At 36.3% G+C, this 18,750-nt stretch overlaps 1 protein-coding gene across 2 annotated transcripts in view; it reads right to left on the bottom strand.

Moving 5' to 3' along the window:
• The window catches only part of PLCB1 (phospholipase C beta 1), a 679,784-nt gene that overhangs the window by 118,938 nt on the left and 542,096 nt on the right, over positions 1-18,750 (bottom strand). For both annotated transcript variants that reach the window (XM_004276458.4, XM_012535449.3), the window contains exons 14-20: positions 18,001-18,178; positions 13,488-13,555; positions 11,170-11,266; positions 8,831-8,915; positions 7,122-7,246; positions 3,296-3,450; positions 159-323 (exon numbers count right to left, since the gene is read on the bottom strand). In XM_004276458.4, the coding sequence (XP_004276506.1) occupies positions 159-323; positions 3,296-3,450; positions 7,122-7,246; positions 8,831-8,915; positions 11,170-11,266; positions 13,488-13,555; positions 18,001-18,178 (873 nt within the window). The remainder of the gene's footprint in view (positions 1-158; positions 324-3,295; positions 3,451-7,121; positions 7,247-8,830; positions 8,916-11,169; positions 11,267-13,487; positions 13,556-18,000; positions 18,179-18,750) is intronic.

The following is an 18,750-nucleotide window of genomic DNA, read 5'->3' as shown; positions in this document are numbered from 1 at the left end:
ATCTTGAATAGTTTTTAATATACCTTTGAAAATGCTATTGCATTACTAATGTGTAAATTCCCAAATGAAGCAACCAATAATTCCTCATTTTATTTTTTCCCCAGTGTAAAACACCTAGAAGATGCAGTAACATCTCATATTAAGGACACTAGACCAACCTTTTTGAACACAATGGGTTCTTCTTCCCAGACAGGATTTACAGCATTTCCTTGTGATGTCTTTGTCTTAAATGCCTTCCTCCTTGTGTCCACAGGCAAACCAAACATATCCACTTCCACATAAGTCCCGACTTTCTTATCAGAGAGAAACTGACCTGAAATAATCTAGAAAGTAATAAAAAAGGAACTCTTGATAAATGAATAACAATGATATAAGAGAATACTTTAGGGAGGTACAAATGCTGATGGTGAATGTTGAACCATAATCAAAATAAAATAGAAACCAGAGTACAAATATGATTTCTTTTTCGGTTAAGGAATTTGTAGAGGAATACTGAAAATGCTGAGGTTAGAAGTCAATTAATAAGACAAAGTTTTATAGGAGGAAGTAAATGAACAAGTATCAAAAGTTTGATGAGATTATGTGTTTGCATTTGAGAGCTACATCTATTAAATGTTAAAGAGTGATCTGTAGAGCCTTTATCTGAATATAAATGTTTTTCTAATACTTAAAAATGTTATAAGAGAAAAAAATTCTCATTTTAGCATGATTGTAAATGAAATTAAAAGGTCATTTAAGAGTACAAATTTAAAACATAACACACTAGAAAGTCTAGCATTTAAAAAACTTCCTCTTGTTCATAAAATTCTACTTGAAAGAATGGTTATAACATCATGCTATTCCAATTCTCAAAGCTGTTACACTTTAAATAAAAAGCCACAATGATGATAAAAAAAATACTGAAAACAAATAATGACCTTAAACCATTAAGCCCAATTTATCATCACTCCTAACCTCATCTGGTTAGCCATCCACACAGTAGTGGGTATCCTTTGCCTAGCTACAAAATTAATGAATATTGTGGAGTTAAATGAGATTTTAAAATTACATGCTCATAAAATGTCTCCCACGTCTGCTTCTTTTTCTAACCGAATTTTCAGACTCTGAGGCGTCCTCTGCTTTAACAGAGAGGGGAGCAAGAAAGCAAGTGCTGATGGAGCAGACCCAGAGATCTGATCTGGGTTGTCTTGTTGACAAACCTTCACTTTCTGAGCTCTGGCTGGTGAAAGGGGACAAAATTACCAAGATTGTGGCTGGGCCAGAAGTGAGACACAGTGGCGCCCTGAGGATGGCCATCAGAGGCTGAGTGAGGCCAAAGGCAGCTATATGCTGATGTGGCCAGAGATGCCATACAAGACAGAGAGAAAGCCATGAGGAAGAGGCTGTCTGAATTTACCCTGGGACTACTCATTTCTCCTGAATGTTCTCTTTGCCTGGGTGCATGAGACCTGCAGGCAACAATCTCTTTGTTTAATTTCAGGTTCTTCTTAAGAACAACTTAGCTGACATTTTACAACATGTTTGAAACTTCCAAGTTAAGCGATGAGTCACATTGGGAATTCAGATGCATCAAAGATGTTGTGTACTTAAGAGTTTGATTAAAGCAGAGTCCTTAACTAAATTAATGACACTGAGCTTCAATGTTCTCCTCAGTAAAATAGGATGATGGAACACCATGATGGAACACTGGAGCTCACAAGTCCATTTTGGCACGATAAAGTCTATGTCAGGGGTTCAAAACAAAGGCAGTACTAGGCAGAAGTGAGCCACATCCTGGCTCCAGATGTAATGTTGAAGGCAGGACTCAGCTGCATGTCTCTGATGCATCATGGCCTGTCCATTCAGAGGACACTGACATCTCCAGAACACTGTCTCCATTCTGGACTCAAGCAGCAGTGTACACCTGCCTGGGACTCAACTGTTTCCCCTCAACTTCTCTATGTCATTGTTTATAATCCTGTCTCTATGTCATTGTTTATAATTGCTTACATTTTCATAGTGGAATTTTCAAGAAAAAATAAATATGCAAGTAAACATATAAAACAAGATGAGCTGACAAACGAGGACAAAAGATTATTATTTTGTCAAAATATTTTTAAGTGGACCCAACTGTAACTACAATTGACAAGGATTCTAAAAATAACATTTTATCAGTGTGTGATACTTAAGAGTTTATCTTAAACTTGACAGGAATTAAACATCCTCTGCTGAAAACAATTTCCTAAACTAAATATAATCTTGAAGCTCTGATTCTGCCAAGTTCACTCTGCAGATATACAGTGTGAAATAATTTCAAATGATATCACTGTGAGACACTTCATTGCAATTTTATTTTTAATCGTTGGTGTAAATAACATAAATTTTAAAGTAAAATGGGCTCAACAAGATTAGGGTAGATATAAATTAGTGAAATTGTGACAGAGCATTTTTTTTTTTTTGCACAGCGTTTTATATGCCTTTAGTTTAGGGTCAATTGGAAAATTGAATTTATGCCCGATTAAAAAATGTTTCTTAGTTCTGCACTTATCCAGTTAAACAGAAAAGAAATGAAACTTTAAAATGTAAATGCAACTTAAATACAACAACCACAGGCTTATAGGATTCATGTAAAAAGCTCTTTATAAAAATGATTTCCCATTCATAGTATTAAAAATGTTTTCTCACAACTAAAAAAAAATTGTATCTCCTGTAACATCAATTTCAAAGACTGCAGAAATCATTTGGAATTAATTTTTTGAGGGTCAGATGTATGCTTAATGACATGATTCTTGTATTTAATATCATTACTACGTGTTATAAATCCCTGAATACTCTGATAGATTTTCAAAAGCCATGCTATGGTAACTTGAGAGCTTTTATTCAATATTTAACAATTTATTGAGAGAATACTTTTTTCTCTAATTTTGCTCAGTTTGGCTATTTTCCTAGGACTAATGGGTGGGGGGTGGGGGAAGACCAGAAGATTTCTTCAGTATAAGTCAGTAATTTTCGTGGTAAATTTCACCACGGGATCTTTACACCAAAAGAAAGGACAAGCCATGGTGAATCTCACCAACTTGTTTTATTAATTTTGGGTCTGATTTTTACCCTATTAAAAGTGGGGCTTAGTCCGTTTACTTCATGCATGTAGCTTTTGAAAACTGCTAATTCAGATTTAGTCCTTGAAGAAAAAAATGTAAGAAAGAAGTGAAGACTTTGCTGGGAATTAAATTCTTCATGACTGAACTACTTTACGCAAAATAGGTGATGTTGAAGACTTTTGCTGGGTACAATTGTGTGATAGGGTAGCACATACCTTAACAGATAAAGTGTTGGCCACGATCCCATCCACAATGCCTTCGGTGAATGGATCAAAGTGCTTGTCAGGTCTCCTCATGAACTCTGGCTTCAGTCTGTAGCCACTTTTCCCATTGTATTCATACATCCCCATGTTTATTTGCATAGCCAGGTCTGCATATCAAAAACACAAACTTTATTGTGATTGTATTTATACTTGGAGCAAGAAAGCAAGATTGTATTACAGTCCACTTTTGTTCCTCCTTTAAAAATAAAGATTTAATCATTATAGAAACAGGAAGTACAGACAAGAAAAAGAAATTGAGCTGTCATCTCCAAATCCAGAGGTAAACCACTACCAACAGGTTGGTATATATCCTGTTTTTCTAATTCAGATATATTTTGAAAATGCAGTATGTCCATTTCATTAAATATTCGTCTGCTTTAATTTTAACAACTGTATAAACTTCTTTTGAATAGATATGTCTGAATACATGGTTTATAACAGCCCCCTCTCTTCCAAGTTTTTGTCATTACGTATAATGTTTTGATGAACATCATTGTGATGAAATCTTTGAAGCCATCATTAACGATGTTCTTAGGAGTGAAATTTCTAGGTCAGAAAATATGCATATTGGAAAAGCTTTTTGATAATTCTCGCTAAGATGCCCTTCAGAAAGTTTAAATCACTTTAAACCTCCAATCCATGTTTTTGAGGATGGACTTCTTCATACTTCACCAACAGTGGTGAAGTGGTGAAATTCTTTTTTCAATTATAAGAAAGAAAAAAGATTTTCTTTTAAAATTTTTCATTTCTTTGATTATTTACTACCAGTATCTAATCACACACTGACTAGTTTCTAATGGACAAAGATTCCTGGTCAAAGTTTTGCTAAGACTCAGTCAATGTATGAAATAAATGTTTACATTTGTTGCAATTGCTAGAGCTTAACAAACAAAAAAATACTTTAAAGTCATAAGGAATCTGGGAACCTGTCAATTTCCTCCATATTATCTGAGTCTATTTAGGTGGACAGTAAAGAAGAGATGGTAGAATCATTCCAAGGTTCCATGTAACAAACCATTTTTAGAGCAGGGAAAATAAGTGAAATTTTATCTCTCATTTTTTAAAGTATTATGACTATGATACCAAAATTGGACAGAGTACCAAAAAAAGAAAATGATGGACTTATACTTAAAAAAAAAATTAACTTCAAAAGTCTAAAAAATTAATTAGCAAAACATATGTTCTTAAATATAATACACAAGCAAGTAGAATTTATCCTGGGAACAAAAGGATACTTACATATTAGGAGATATATTAATATAATTTATCACATTTCTCACAAAAGAAGAAATGAACATACAATCATCCCAATAGATGTCAAAGAGGCATTTAATAATATTCAACATAAATTCCTAAAACACTGTTGTCACTTAAGGCAAGTGTAGATTCCTTTAGTGTGAAAAAGGCTATCTGTCTCAAACTCACAGCCAGCATCTACTCATTGGTATCACAATGTGAAATTCCCGTTAGTGTTAAGATGAAAAGGAAGTGCCCACTCTTAATACTATTATTTAATATTATTTTACAATGGTCAGTCCAAGGCACTAAGAAGGGGGAAAAAGTAGATGTGATTAAATTATTATAATTGTGTATAGGAAAAAAACAATAAAATCTACTGGCAAAATAGGCTATTATGAGTTTAGGAAGATAATCATTTATAAAATACACTTATTTATAAAATAAATATACAAATATCAATATCCAGAAACAATCTGTGAAAAATGTAATGTTAAAAAAAGGATTTAATCTAAAGAAACTATACCTCTAATGAAGACGAGTGATTTTGTTGAGAAACTTGATATAATAAATTTCTGTGATTACAAACAACCCTAAAAATTAGAAGTTGTCAGTTTTCTTCAGATGAATTTATAAATTTAATGGGATTTTAATCAAAATCTCATTTTTTTCCAGTGGGGGAGAGGGGAACATAACAATTAAACTAATATAAATTTAATGCGATTTTAATAAAAATCTCATTTTCTTTTCAGTGGGGGAGAAAATAACAATTAAACTAAATTCACTTGGAAAAAGAATCCCACTGTCAAGGAAAGAAGAATTGAACGTTAATAGCCATGAAGAATTTCCACTTCCACGTATTAAACCATATTATTAAACATTATAATAATAACAATAAGTTATTGGCTCCAGGAAGGTGAAAAATTTATTAATGGAGAAGACTATACATTGAAAAAATATACCCAAATTAACAACTAAAATGGCTACATCTAGGGGCTTCCCTAGTGGCGCAGTGGTTAAGAATCCACCTGCCAATGCAGGGGACACGGGTTGGAGGCCTGGTCCGGAAAGATCCCACATGCCACAGAGCAACTAAGCCCATGCACCACAACTACTGAGCCTGTGCTCTAAAGCCCACGAGCCACAACTACTGAAGCCCATGCTCCTAGGGCCCATGCTCTGCAACAAGAGAAGCCACTGCAATGAGAAGCCCATGCACTGCAACGAAGAGTAGCCCCCACTCTCCACAATTAGAGAAAGCCCGCAGGCAGCAATGAAGACCCAATGCAGCCAAAAATAAATAAATTAATAAATAAATAAATTTTTTAAAAATAAAAAGGCTACATCTAATAAATTGTAATTTCAGTTTGATCTCTTACTGAGATTATACATGAAAATTAAATTTGCATGGATGAAAGGGTTAAATTACAGATAAAAAAGAAACTATGAAAGAAATAGGAGTAAATATGGATGGATCATTGGGTGTGGAGCCTGTAATCATAAAAGTAAACCAAGATTCCATAAAATAAAACATTAATCAACCTGATCTCATCTGTTTCACAAAATAAGACAACATGACCTTTATATAAAAAGTACTGTTATAAATGAATAGAAAAATTGACAAGAGTCCTGAATAGTCAATTCATAAAAGCAGAAATGTAAAAATCAAAACACATACTTAAAATGTTCAACCTCAACAATAATCAAAGGAATGAAATAAAAAAGAACAAAGAGATATTTTTCTGAATTATTATTATTATTTAATTATAATACTTAACCAAGATCTCAAGTGAGAGGGAACAACTTATACATTGCTGATGGAGGAGAAATCTAGTGCAACATTTTTGATGAACCATTTGGCATTGTGCACAAAGGCTCTTAAAACTTTCACTTCTTTTAATTCTATTTCAGGAACTGTTCCAAAAGAACATTAGGAGATAGACTTGACAATTTATATTCAAGGCTGTTCTCAGGGCACTATTTATAGTAGGAAAAAAATACCCTAATGTTCAGTGATAGGAAATGGGTTTTAGTGAATTGTGAGATGTGCTTAATATACAGCTATTAAAATTCATGTTTCTGTATCACATTTAAATATATATAAAGATATATATATATTTAAACAAGTTATTAAGTGAAAAAGCATGTATATGCATATACAAAAAACTTACAGATTACAATGCCAAAAGTTAACAATGTTGAATTTCTGAGTGGTAACATTCCTCGCAGTTTTATTCTTTTCTTTATAGTTTTTTTTTTTACATTTTCTATAATAAATAAATATTACTTTAAAAAGTATAAAAGTTTTTGTTTGAAAATAATGCAAAACAAGTAGAAATAAAGACTTGTTTATAAACCATTGAAGACAATTTCTCAATTTTCAAAATTCACTTTTTTTTGCAATGATATTTCCTTTATGAAAATGTGCTTTTGTTTTTTCAGTCAAGTCTGGCAGTTTTTTTCTCCTTGGGAATGGTTATAAAGCCACGAGGAAATGTGCCTTTATAATAGAAAGGAAATGAACATTAATTGTGCTACTTACCCACTGTTTGGAAATTAAGTGCAACCATTTGGCAGCCTGCGTTCCAGAAGAGCTGGGGCATGTAGTTGGATGAATCCACACGTGTTCCTTTTGGATATATCCTGCTAAGCTGCATTTTGTTATATCTGGACCATCATGTTAAGTAGTGAATACAATTATAAAAAGAATTAGCCAATAATATTAGTTGAGAAGCTGCCTTCCATCTTTCTCCATTGGGGAAATAAATTAAAGATTGATGATCTCACTGGGCTGGTGGGTGAAATAGGTAAAAAGCTTTCTGAACAAACAGAATAAATGTGCTTTTATAATAGAAATGTAGCATCACCTTTGCAGAGCCCTGCGGGTAAAAACTAATGAGATGCAAAGATGGGTGAGTCAATGTGATTTTGTGGAGATTGTGAAGGACTGGTTTAGCAATTAAGGACACATGAGGAAGTCCAAGCATAGCAAGTCACGTGACAGGTTGATATTGTGCTTGGCAGAAGCAGATATCATGAACTGTACGGCTATTTTTGAAATGCTCTCTGCTCATTTTCTTAACCTTCTCAGGGAATGCTATTGGCCAAGACTGTGGTACTCTTTATGATTGATAACAAGGTAAATATAGCACAGAAGGTTTTGACCTTGTCTCATATTTTGGTTCCTACCGTCATCAGTTTTCCATCCCGAGAACCTTTTAGTTATTGAAGGATGCTATGTCTTTAAAACACAACTATTTCTATTACCAAGTTTGGTAGAGGTTAGCTCAGGTTCTGAGCTCGGCAGGGGAGTTAGGCCAAATAGAGTTTGAAACTTAAATTCTGGAACTTGTTAGCTGTATGATTCAGGACAAGTTATTTCCCTTTTCTGTGCTTCAGTTTCCTCATCTATAAAAGATGTGAATTCCTACATTATACGGCTATTGTAAGGTGTAAATAAGACATATAACAAAAGGTCTATCACATAGTTAGTACTTGATGAATACTAATGATCATGATATACTGTCACTTTGCTTATGGAGTTTACACTTGTTTCCTCTATTGTTGATGAGTTTTAAAGGTGGCTTTTTTATTATAGGACTTTCATGAAATTGGGCTGTTTGGGACATTTAATATTTGTTTTATGAAAAAATTTTAAAGATCTGTGTCATTTCATTTTGATTCAGGGATAAAGTTAAAAATTTTTGGTTGTCAGGAGTATCAAATAAAGCCATTATTAGTAATTTACATTCTCATCATCATCATCCCAACTATTTTTCGATTGGACATCTATTACATGTAAGGATGTGAGACACCAAAAACGTGTCTATATTATATACATATAATATATACACTTTATACCTATCATATTTTACATATGCATAAAGCATACACACACATTTTACATATGTTGTCCATAACCCAACAGCAAGCCATAAAGCTGTTATCATCATTTCTGTTTTACAGGTGAGAAAACTCAGAAGGATTATGCAAATTACCAAGGGATAAAGAGGTTGGTGGTCTGAAGGTATCCTGGAAATCTGGGCTTCCTCTACTCCAAGGCCAGTTCTCTTTTCCACATGCCAGACTATCCCATTCACCATTACATATGAAACCTGAAACTATTTATTGCCCAGGTGACAGACTTAAGCCATCTCATGCACCTTTCTCCTTTATTAAAGACAAAAAATTAAACAAATAGCACGACTTCACTCTTGTCGATTCAGCAGACGTCCGTCAAATCAAGGATACTCTACAAATTCCACTGGAGACTTTGTAAGTTGCTCAAGTCCTTTGGTTTCCACAAAGGAAGACATTTCGAAGCTTCTGTTTCTTTCTGAGTTAACAACAACAACAACAAAAAGTGAGAAATAAAATTCAATATTATAAATGATAGCATATAAGATGTAGGCAAATGTTCTGTGAAGTTGATGGCAAAGAATCCTCAAATAACTTTTATATTTAATGTTGTTTTCAGTGGACTATTTACCTGTAACAAAAGTCGAGTCTTAGTTTTGTCTCTTCTAATATTTGCTACCTGGGTCAGGTGTTGGGCAAGTTAGGGACCTGGTGGCGTTAGGGTGGGAAAATGAATTTTAGACTTGGAGAGTGTGGCTAGGAAAGCTGTTTTGTCAAAAGAGCAGGGGCCCTGTGGGAATCTGTTGCTCTAAATCCATTCAGATTGCTTTCTGGAAGCCATCACTGAGAATTAACAATACAGACCGTGTGTACATTCCTGCTAGATGATGACTCTCTTATACCCACACTGTCATTGCCTCACGTTTGTAGAGACCCTTTAGAAACAACTAATTTGACATAAGAATTTTGTTATTTTAAAGCAGAAGGATCCTTGGACATTTTTCAGTCTGATGGCCTCATTTTCAGATTAGATGACAGAGGCTGTAGAGGTGAATGTACTAGAGGGCTCAATATTCTTGGACACAGAGAAACATCTTGAAAGTGAAAGCTAAGCTTCCAATTAGAGTGAGAGAAACCAAACAAAGTTATCTTAGTTTAGAAAGACTAAGAGTCAAACAGCTTCTCTGTCCTCTTCCCAACTAGAAAGAAATCACACTGTTACATACAGACTAAGATGTGTTATCTGGAGCTTGGTGATTTAAACTGAGTTACCTTGAGGCATCTTTCCTCTTTGATGCCCACTTTCCATAATTAAAGCCTCATTCTTCTTCCTATTCATTCCCAGATTTCTCCTTTATCCACCTCGTCACCTTCCCCAATTTAATTGACTCTAAAGGAAACCTTTACTTCTCTTATTTCGGTCCATCAAAATTCTACTTTCATATGACTATCTTAAGCGTGACTGCTAATTAAAATTAAGTCAATTTAATAGGTTCTTTGTGAAATATGTGCAGTGTTCTTTTGAAAAAAGTAAGAAAATGATATAAAACACAGGGAGAAAAGTACTTGTTTGTAAATCTTTGGCTGGTGATGTTGTCACCAAGTTCTTAAGGACCTAAATGTATCAGCCCCTTCTCAGTTTAGCTACTTGTCTGGGAGCTTTTGACTCATGAATTAGGAAAACTCGTTTTACAGCCAAAGGAAGTTATAGTAATATAAAAATAACTACTTTATAGTATGTTTCACATTGAACAGCTTGTAGTAAGAAGCACCAGTAATTACAACATCAAACAAACTGTTGAAATCTTTATGTATAAATCTTATTGGAAGTTAAATTCTTTGTTGTAGAGATCTAGATACCATATGTTATTAAGTTAAGACTCTTTGGACAAAATTATACAATTATACATAAGTGTGTTAATGTAGAGGCTTAGAGTTTGGTATATCTATAAAACTCTCCTTTATAAGAGGCTGCTGTGTTTAAGAAAAAAATCAGCTTTTAAGAGCATATGCTTATAAAAGTAGCTAAACTGTCCCAAGGAGTCTCTTAACCTAATAGTATTTTACAGTTCATGCAAACACAAAGGGCAATTTGATAAAAGGGCTCCTTTCTCTAGGATGAGGAGAGATAATGTACATATATAATTTGCATCCAGTAAGGATGGGTAGTTGGATGAGCGGAAAACACCAAGTAATGTGAAGTTAATGATATATTCTTCTAAATATATAAAACATAGGCTGAACAAATGGAATGTGGATGAACTGGTTGATTTGGTTTTATTTCTATTCAATATTGAGACTGATCAAGTCTCTGATTGCTTCCTTTCGAGGGGATGGTTAAATAGTTTATTTCAACACTGTCATTTATATAATTGATGGAATGCCCATGTGGTCACAAATGAAAAATAATGTAAAATACTCAGTTAGCTGTACTCTGGTCTAATATCTTTTAGATAACCACGTATGGCCTGTAGCTCTATTAAGAATTTTGGGAAAACATATCATGGAATATTTTCTCATATGGTTATTTATATATATATATATATAATATACTTACATATAGTTATATATATTTATTTAGATATATAAAAAACAGATAGTAAATTCACACATATACTCAAGACTTCATAGAATAGTTCTAATAAGGGTCGCATTTTTTGGTCTAATAACCTTGTGTTTAAAATATACTCATCATATGCTACATTAGGGGTTTTTCTCCAGGGAAAACTTACTTTTTGAAATTTCGAATGACTCGAACTTGACTGGCTGAATATAGTTCACCAGATTAGACATCTCTTCTGTGGCCATGGCCTCGCTCCCAGCAGTCCCCTGGAAGCAGGAGTAAAAATAACGTTCCCAGAGTCAGCATTATGTTTTCCCAGGGCAATGATCAAATGACCCAAGAGAGCAGAAGATTATCACGCCTCTTCTGAAAACGGTTATCGCCAACAGAAAATGGATTACGGGAGAAAGGAAAAGCAACACCTCACGTTACACAGTGCGGGGTGGGAGGAGGGAGGTTTAGGGGCAGCTCCCAGGGCACTCTGGGACCAGCGGTATCAGCACCACCCGAGAGCTTGTGAGAGATGCAGCCTCTCAGCCCCCTGCGCAGGCCTCCTGAACCAGAATCTGCATTTTACTGAGGTGATTCAAATGCATAGCAAAGTTTAAGAAGCCCTGAGCTGTGTCTCATCTGCCAAAGCAGGGATACAGGTGATGTCTGAAGTTACATACCAAGAATTCACTGTACAACATGAAAGTGAACATGTAGGTGACCACTGGCTGAATCACGAACTGTTATAAAAAAAGGTTGCCGGTGGAAGTGGGTGGGGATGGGTAAACGTATATTGCTTTTTTTTACAAACTTTCCTCTGTCCCTCCCTTTCTGGCTCCTGGGCACCTATTAGGCAAGCAGCCCAAAACAGTGTAGGTCAGTAGCTCAGGGTCTAGAGCCAGACTGTCTAATTTTAAATCCCAAGCCCACCACTTAGAAACTGTGCATTCTTGGGCAAGTCACTTAACTGTTCTGTGCCTCAGCTTGCTCACCTGTAAAATTATGATAAAATCAGTCCCAACAGCATATAGGGTTTTGTGATTATTCAATGAATGAATTTATGTGAAAGCTCAGAACGGTACCTGGCACATAGTAAAACCTGGTGTTACTTTAGCTACTATTATGTATTACATACCACTTTGATAAAGTATTTAATAAAGAAGAAAGCCAATATTGCAGTATTCGTGTGGACAGACCTCTGTAGGCTGATCTAATATTTTCTCCTATTTTTAGAAGAGAAAATACATGGAGACATGGTTTCTTTTGAAAACTTCTGTAGCAATATTAAGGTTAAATGTGAATTGGGAAATATTCATTTGCAAACGGCCATCCAGCTAGTAAGACAGTTTTAAAATGATCAAAAATCACTGACAAAAAGTTTACACAATTGAAATAATTCTGGAAAAACTACTCTGTAACAGTTTTCCTTCTGGATATTGAGTTGAAATTTAGTGGGGAAACATAATTAATCAAAAATTTAGACTCTATTAAAGGAAATAATTATAAGAGGAAGAACATTATGTGAGAACAGCTTATTATTTGTTATTTATCTGTATTAACTAAAATGTAAAGATACAAATACTGAGACAGATACTTTCCAATATATTTGAAAGCAGATTCAGTTTAAACTTTTTGAACAAGACTAAAACAAAGTTTTAAAATTCCAATTGACCTATCCTTGATTTGTTTCTGGATTCTGTGCAATGAATATTTCTGAGCTGATGAAGTTATTTGGGAAGCTTGAGCTTCTGTCAGTAGATAACCGCTAGTGGTGTTAAAATTACAATGGGGAATTCCCTGGTGGTCCAGTGGTTAGGACTCTGCACTTCCACTGCCGGGGACCTGGGTTCAATCCCTGGTGGGGGAACTAAGACCCCCATAAGCCAAAAAAGGGTCAAAATTATAACAACGAAATTAATGTCATGTTTATAAACATTTCTCCAAACCTCATGTCTTCTCTGGATTCTGGACCATTGACAATCCACTTAATTGCCTCAAAAATTGAAGCGGGCAGTTGGAGGTCACAAATTTTTTTTTTTTTTTTTTTTTTGGTACGCGGGCCTCTTACTGTTGTGGCCTCTCCTGTTGCGGAGCACGGGCTCCGGACGCACAGGCTCAGCGGCCATGGCTGACGGGCCTAGCCGCTCCGTGGCATGTGGGATCTTCCCGGACCAGGGCATGAACCCCTATCCCCTGCATTGGCAGGCGGACTCTCAACTACTGCGCCACCAGGGAAGCCCGAGGCCACAAATTTTGAATTCATTCTCAACATACCACATTTGATGGAAGGCAGCCTCAGCAACACTGTTCCTTATAGAGAACTTTGCTTAATGCAATGCTTGTTCCTCTAGCGACCATTTTGCATCTTCAGTTTTCAAACTCTTTTCACCACTAGATGGCAGAAGGCGACCAGGAACTACAATCCAGAGGGCGCAGTCTGGATGCGCAAGTTAGCTGAAAGCGTCTGTGACCAGAAGTCAAGCCCTAGAAACCTACCTCATCCATCGAGGACTTTTTACAGTCATCCTCATCGTCATCATCGTCACTCTCCGTATCAGCTTCTCCTGTCAAATTTTAATAACAGATCATGAAGTAAATAAGCATTTACAGGTTCGAAGTACATGTGACGTGTGCATTACCCAAAATTTCCTTGGAAGTTGGCCTTTCACCGTTCTGAAGTTATTCTTTTGGTTTTTTAAATTTTATTAATTATACAGAATTATGCTGACATTTTGAATATGGATTTAGTTTTCTAAATTTGATTTGTGAATACCATTTGAAATTTCCAAGCTCTATAAAAGATGCTTGTCTTTACATTTTTATCTATATGTTTTACAAAACATATGGCATCTTATACAGTTAGCTCTCTCTGGTGCACATATCCTATTTTGATGTATACATTCTATTTTAGTGTCTCCATGACCCGAAAACAGATAAACTATCACTTTACCACCTTTCCCTCTTCTTCCTGGTCCTGACTCTTCTGTGCGATGCTTGGCCAGAGCTCAGTGACCTTGTAGCTATTTTTCCAAGGCCAGAGAGGACATCACAGAAATCGAGGCTGGGACAGGAATGGAGGCTATAGTAGCACACCTGATTCTACAAAACTGTAAGGTACCACCTGTATCCTGTGATTTGCCTGCAGGCTTATTTGATGGAGGCATTGTTGTCTAAACAATGCACATATCTTTAAAAATGGAGATATTCTGTTTAAGACGGCAGGATAAAATGGGTGAACTCTTAACATAATTATGCATGTAAATCTACCTTGGTCAGATATAATGCAGCTTCACATGTAGTCAATATACAGTCATTTCAAAAGATTGTTTTTCTCTCCAAAGTTTAGGTGGATGATTCCACCAGCTTAAATAGTCACATTGGTATGAGGCATTACATTCTTCCCAGCTCTGGGATTCAGTCAGACCCAGTAATATCACTTATGTAAAAAGATTTTCAAGTATAAAGTAAAGAAAGCATACTTGTAAATTGTTTGATTTGACTTCTGTCAGGGTCCATACAATGCAATAGGATAATAAACCCAGAAGATGGCAATATTGGTTCAACAATGAGGCAACTAACACGGGCCAGTACCTCCCCTCCCTGCCTTCTATAAATTAGCTGCCCTGCGCAATCTCTATCAATGACACTGCCCACAGCACTGCCTCCAAGAAGCTTATAAATGTTTTTATTTGGCTGACAAAGTTCAATCGATTACTAATGATAGCAGTTAGCATTAGGGAAGTAACCTTTAGAGGGAAAAGATGTCTGGGACCAACATGGCTTATTATTTTCAGCTTGTTTATTAAAGAAAGCCACATACAACTGCTTTATGATGTTAATATTGTGTTAGTTAATAAGGGGAATCAATTCCACTTTGAAAAGAAAACATAGCTTATCCTATTAGAGACATTCTTTTAGGAGGTTGACACAAAACTTTTTAGAGTCAAATTTGTTGCCTCAAGTTTTTGTAACTATTTATCGTTTTTTTTTTTAATTAGAGAAGGGGTTCTTTTTATTGAGTAATTTAAGAAGTTTGGCAGGACAATGCTTCATGTTACATTAACAACACACCAGAATTTCAAGTAATCAGGCCATTCTCTAGTTTATGTGGGAAGGAAAGAATTTGTCATTCTTTGCTCTATGAGCAGGGACCTGATTTCTCCCTTATAAGTGTCTGGAGGAATCTTGTTGAAAAAAAAAAATATATATATATATATATCTCCTAGTTCTTTAAGACAAGTGTACAGGCAAACGACTGTATCTCTTGGGGGAAGATCTGGCCAACAGGCGCCATGATAAGTAGATTAGCTTTGATATAAGAAGCATGTTTTTCAAGTTATTTGAGTTCCCAATACTGAAAACATCTACAAACCAAATGGTAAATTAGCAGTGCTGTTTATTCAGGGCCCTACCTACATATTTAAATGTCCAAAAATTTCCATCGAAATAAATGAAAATTGCACAACAGAGTATGGGGCTGGCTTAGGAAATCTACCAAATTAGTAACAGATTGCTGCTCTTTCTCTGAACTAAGCAATAATATTCACTGCCTGTTAAAAATTGTTATTTGTGTTATGCATCCGGTTAATAAGAGGGAAGAGAACTGGGGAAGGCAGATGGTAAAACGACAAGCTCCCACATGCAAAGGAAGATACAATTTACTCGCTAACACTCAAGAGATAGAATCGTGCTGAGAAATAGGTGGCCTGTTAGTGACTTTTTGTTCCAAAACTTCAAAAAGAACATTCTCACTGAGAACAAAAGTTATTTTTGAAAAAAGAATCAGAATTGTGTAATAACGTTTGAAACACACATTTAAAAACTACCAAAAAAAAAAAAATCTTTCAAGGAATCACATAACGTCTGTGGACAAGGATGTTAATCTAAACAATAAAAGTAATTCCCTGGTGATGCAGTGGTTAAGAATCCATCTGCCAATGCAGGGGACATGGGTTCGAGCCCTGGTCCCGGAAAATCCCACATGCCGCAGAGCAACTAAGCCCGTACGCCGCAACTACTGAGCCTGTGCTCTAGAGTCCGCAAGCCACAACTACTGAGCCCATGAGCCACAACTACTGAAGCCCAGGAGCCTAGAGTCCATGCTCCGCAACAAGAGAAGCCACCGCAATGAGAAGCTCGCGCACCGCAACTAACAGTAGCCCCCGCTCGCCACAACTAGAGAAAGCCCATGTGCGGCAAAGAAGACCCAACGCAGCTGGGGGGGCAGGGGACGGGGAGAAAAAAGTAATTGGTAACTGTAATGGAAAAATACAGGAAAAGATAAATCAGAGTCTTGGCCAACCTTTATTTTTCTGATTGCCGTAGAGTTTATATTTTAATTTTTAAAAATTATTTTTAAACCTTTTAATTGACATGTGATAAGTATACAGAAAAGTACACATACCATACGTGTACAGTGCCTTAACATACCAAACAGACCTTAGGAAACAGTATCCAGATCAAGAAATAAAATGTAACTGTGTCCAGAAGCCTCCTTGGGTCCCTTTTAGTCACTTTTTCACCAGGGGTAACCATCTCCTGACCTCTAATAGTGCAGGTTAGTTCTGCTGTTTTGGTACTTTATATAGATGGAATCAGATAGTGGATACTTATCTTTTGCATTTGACTTCTTTACTCAACATTATGTTTCTAAAATGAGATTCATCCATATTGTTGCATGCACTGTAGATCATTATTGCTACATATTATTCCATGGGGTGAATATAGCACATGTATTTATCTGTTGATGGGCTATTCTGAATAGTGCTGCTTTAAGCAATTCTTCACCAATGTCTCTTGGTGAACATCTACATGCATTTCTGTTGGGTATATACCTAGGAATAGAATTCTCTGGGGCAGAGGGGGTTCATATGCATATGTTCAGCTTAGCTTCTGTAGATGCTGCCAAACAGTTTTCCAAAATGATTATTCCAAGGTTAGCTAAACTTTTTATTGAAGAAGTTTCTAGATTTAAGCTTAAAGTTTCCTTTACTTGTTCGCCCTCCAATCAGGGTGAACATATCTGCAATGCACTTTTAAGATTGCCAAGACTCTGACTAGAGTTGGAAAAGAACTTAGACTAAATGACAAATAATTCAAAGGAAATGGGTGACCACTCTGAATTCTTTTTTCATCAATCACAAAAATCTATTTCAACTTAAATCTAAACCAAAAATTAGTGACAGTAAATATCACCTAGTAGCTGTGATAGATAATTCAAGTAACTTTACCATTTCACATTTTTAAAGAGCTCTGTAGAATATGGATAAGTTGAATGGCCCAGAACTCTTCAGCACATCATCAATGAGAATCCATTTGATGAACATCTTGTGTCCAGACCTGTAGTTAGTGTCAAGGGATCCCTGCCCTTGAGAAGCTTAAAATAACATGGTCACTCCAAAGATTATTTGGCTTATGTGGTAGCCAGAAATTATGGCCTCCCCCAAAATGCCCATGTCCTATGAATAACTCCTGTGTCCTGTGAATACATTGCAAGAGGGAATTTGCAGATGAGATTAAGTTAAGGACCTTGAAATGCAAGAGATTACTCTAGATTATCTGGATGGGTCCAATGGCAAGACATGAGTTCAGAAAAGCAGAGGACCTTTTCCAGCTGTGGTCCAAGGGAAATGTGATGACAGAAGAAGTGAGATGGGACATTCCTGGCTTTGAAGCTGGAGGAAGGGGTCCACAAGCCAATGAATGTGGGTGGCCTCTAGGAGCTGGAAATGCAGGGAATAATATTGCCTACAGCCTCCAGAAAGGAAAGCAGCCCTGCTGACACCTGCAGTTTAGCCCAGTGAGGCCATGTGGGCCTTCTGTCCTGCAGAACTGGGTGTTCATATGTTTGTGTAGTTTTAAGCCTCCAGGTTTATAACAGAAGTCAAAACAACAACACGCTCTAAAACTGTGCCAGGTAGAAATGTTAAAAGTCCTTCTAAGTTAATTCCAGGGCAGCAGTTCTTAAATCCATACATAATAGGGGAATGAGAGCCCGCCAGCCCCTCACCAGCTCCTGGGGACGAGGGCTCAAACACACTGGAGGAGTCGCTGTACGTGTTGGAGGTCTGTTCTGAGAGCTTCTTTTTGCCACTTCCTTCTGACGATTTGTGGGATTTCTTCTTATTTTTCACCAAAATTTTGTACATTAAGTCCAGAGGGCTTGGAAGAGGAACTCCGGATTCCAGCTAATGGAAAGAAAAGACACATTCTTTAAAAACACTGTCCCTTCCTTTCAAGTTCCTTCCCCAAAACAAACTCCCAGGACTGCATTAGATACCAAGGGCTTCTAGATTATTCTTTACTACCTCAACACAGCTCATTAAGCTGCTCTAAGGGTGCCTTATGTAGGGGCTAGTTCACAGCTCTTGCTTTCTTCACATGAAAGGTATATTTTAATTACTGTACTGTAATTATTTTTCCATGAGAAATCTACATGAATAACACCACAGAAATGTACTGGGTGATTTGGCATGTTAACCCAAAGTTTCATGAGTTTTCTGATGGACCCTCTGAATCCAACCATCGTGATTTAGGACAGATAGGACGGCCTTGTCTTGGATTTTCAAAGGATGGAAGCCAGTTAGAGTGTGGCATCTGCCAGGAGGATGGTAAAGATGGGCAGGCGTTTCCAGGCAAGCCCTTAGAATCAACTTTTCAGATGCAGTTTGCAAACAGCAAAATCCTCATCCTGGCACGAGGTAGTTAAGTGGCACATCTTCTTGGCATCAGCAGAAGTGGACCAGGTGGCTTTAGATTT

Source organism: Orcinus orca, chromosome 16 (assembly GCF_937001465.1).
Source record: "Orcinus orca chromosome 16, mOrcOrc1.1, whole genome shotgun sequence".
Classification (NCBI taxonomy): Eukaryota; Metazoa; Chordata; class Mammalia; order Artiodactyla; family Delphinidae; genus Orcinus; species Orcinus orca.
This window is presented reverse-complemented; position numbering and strand designations above follow the sequence as displayed.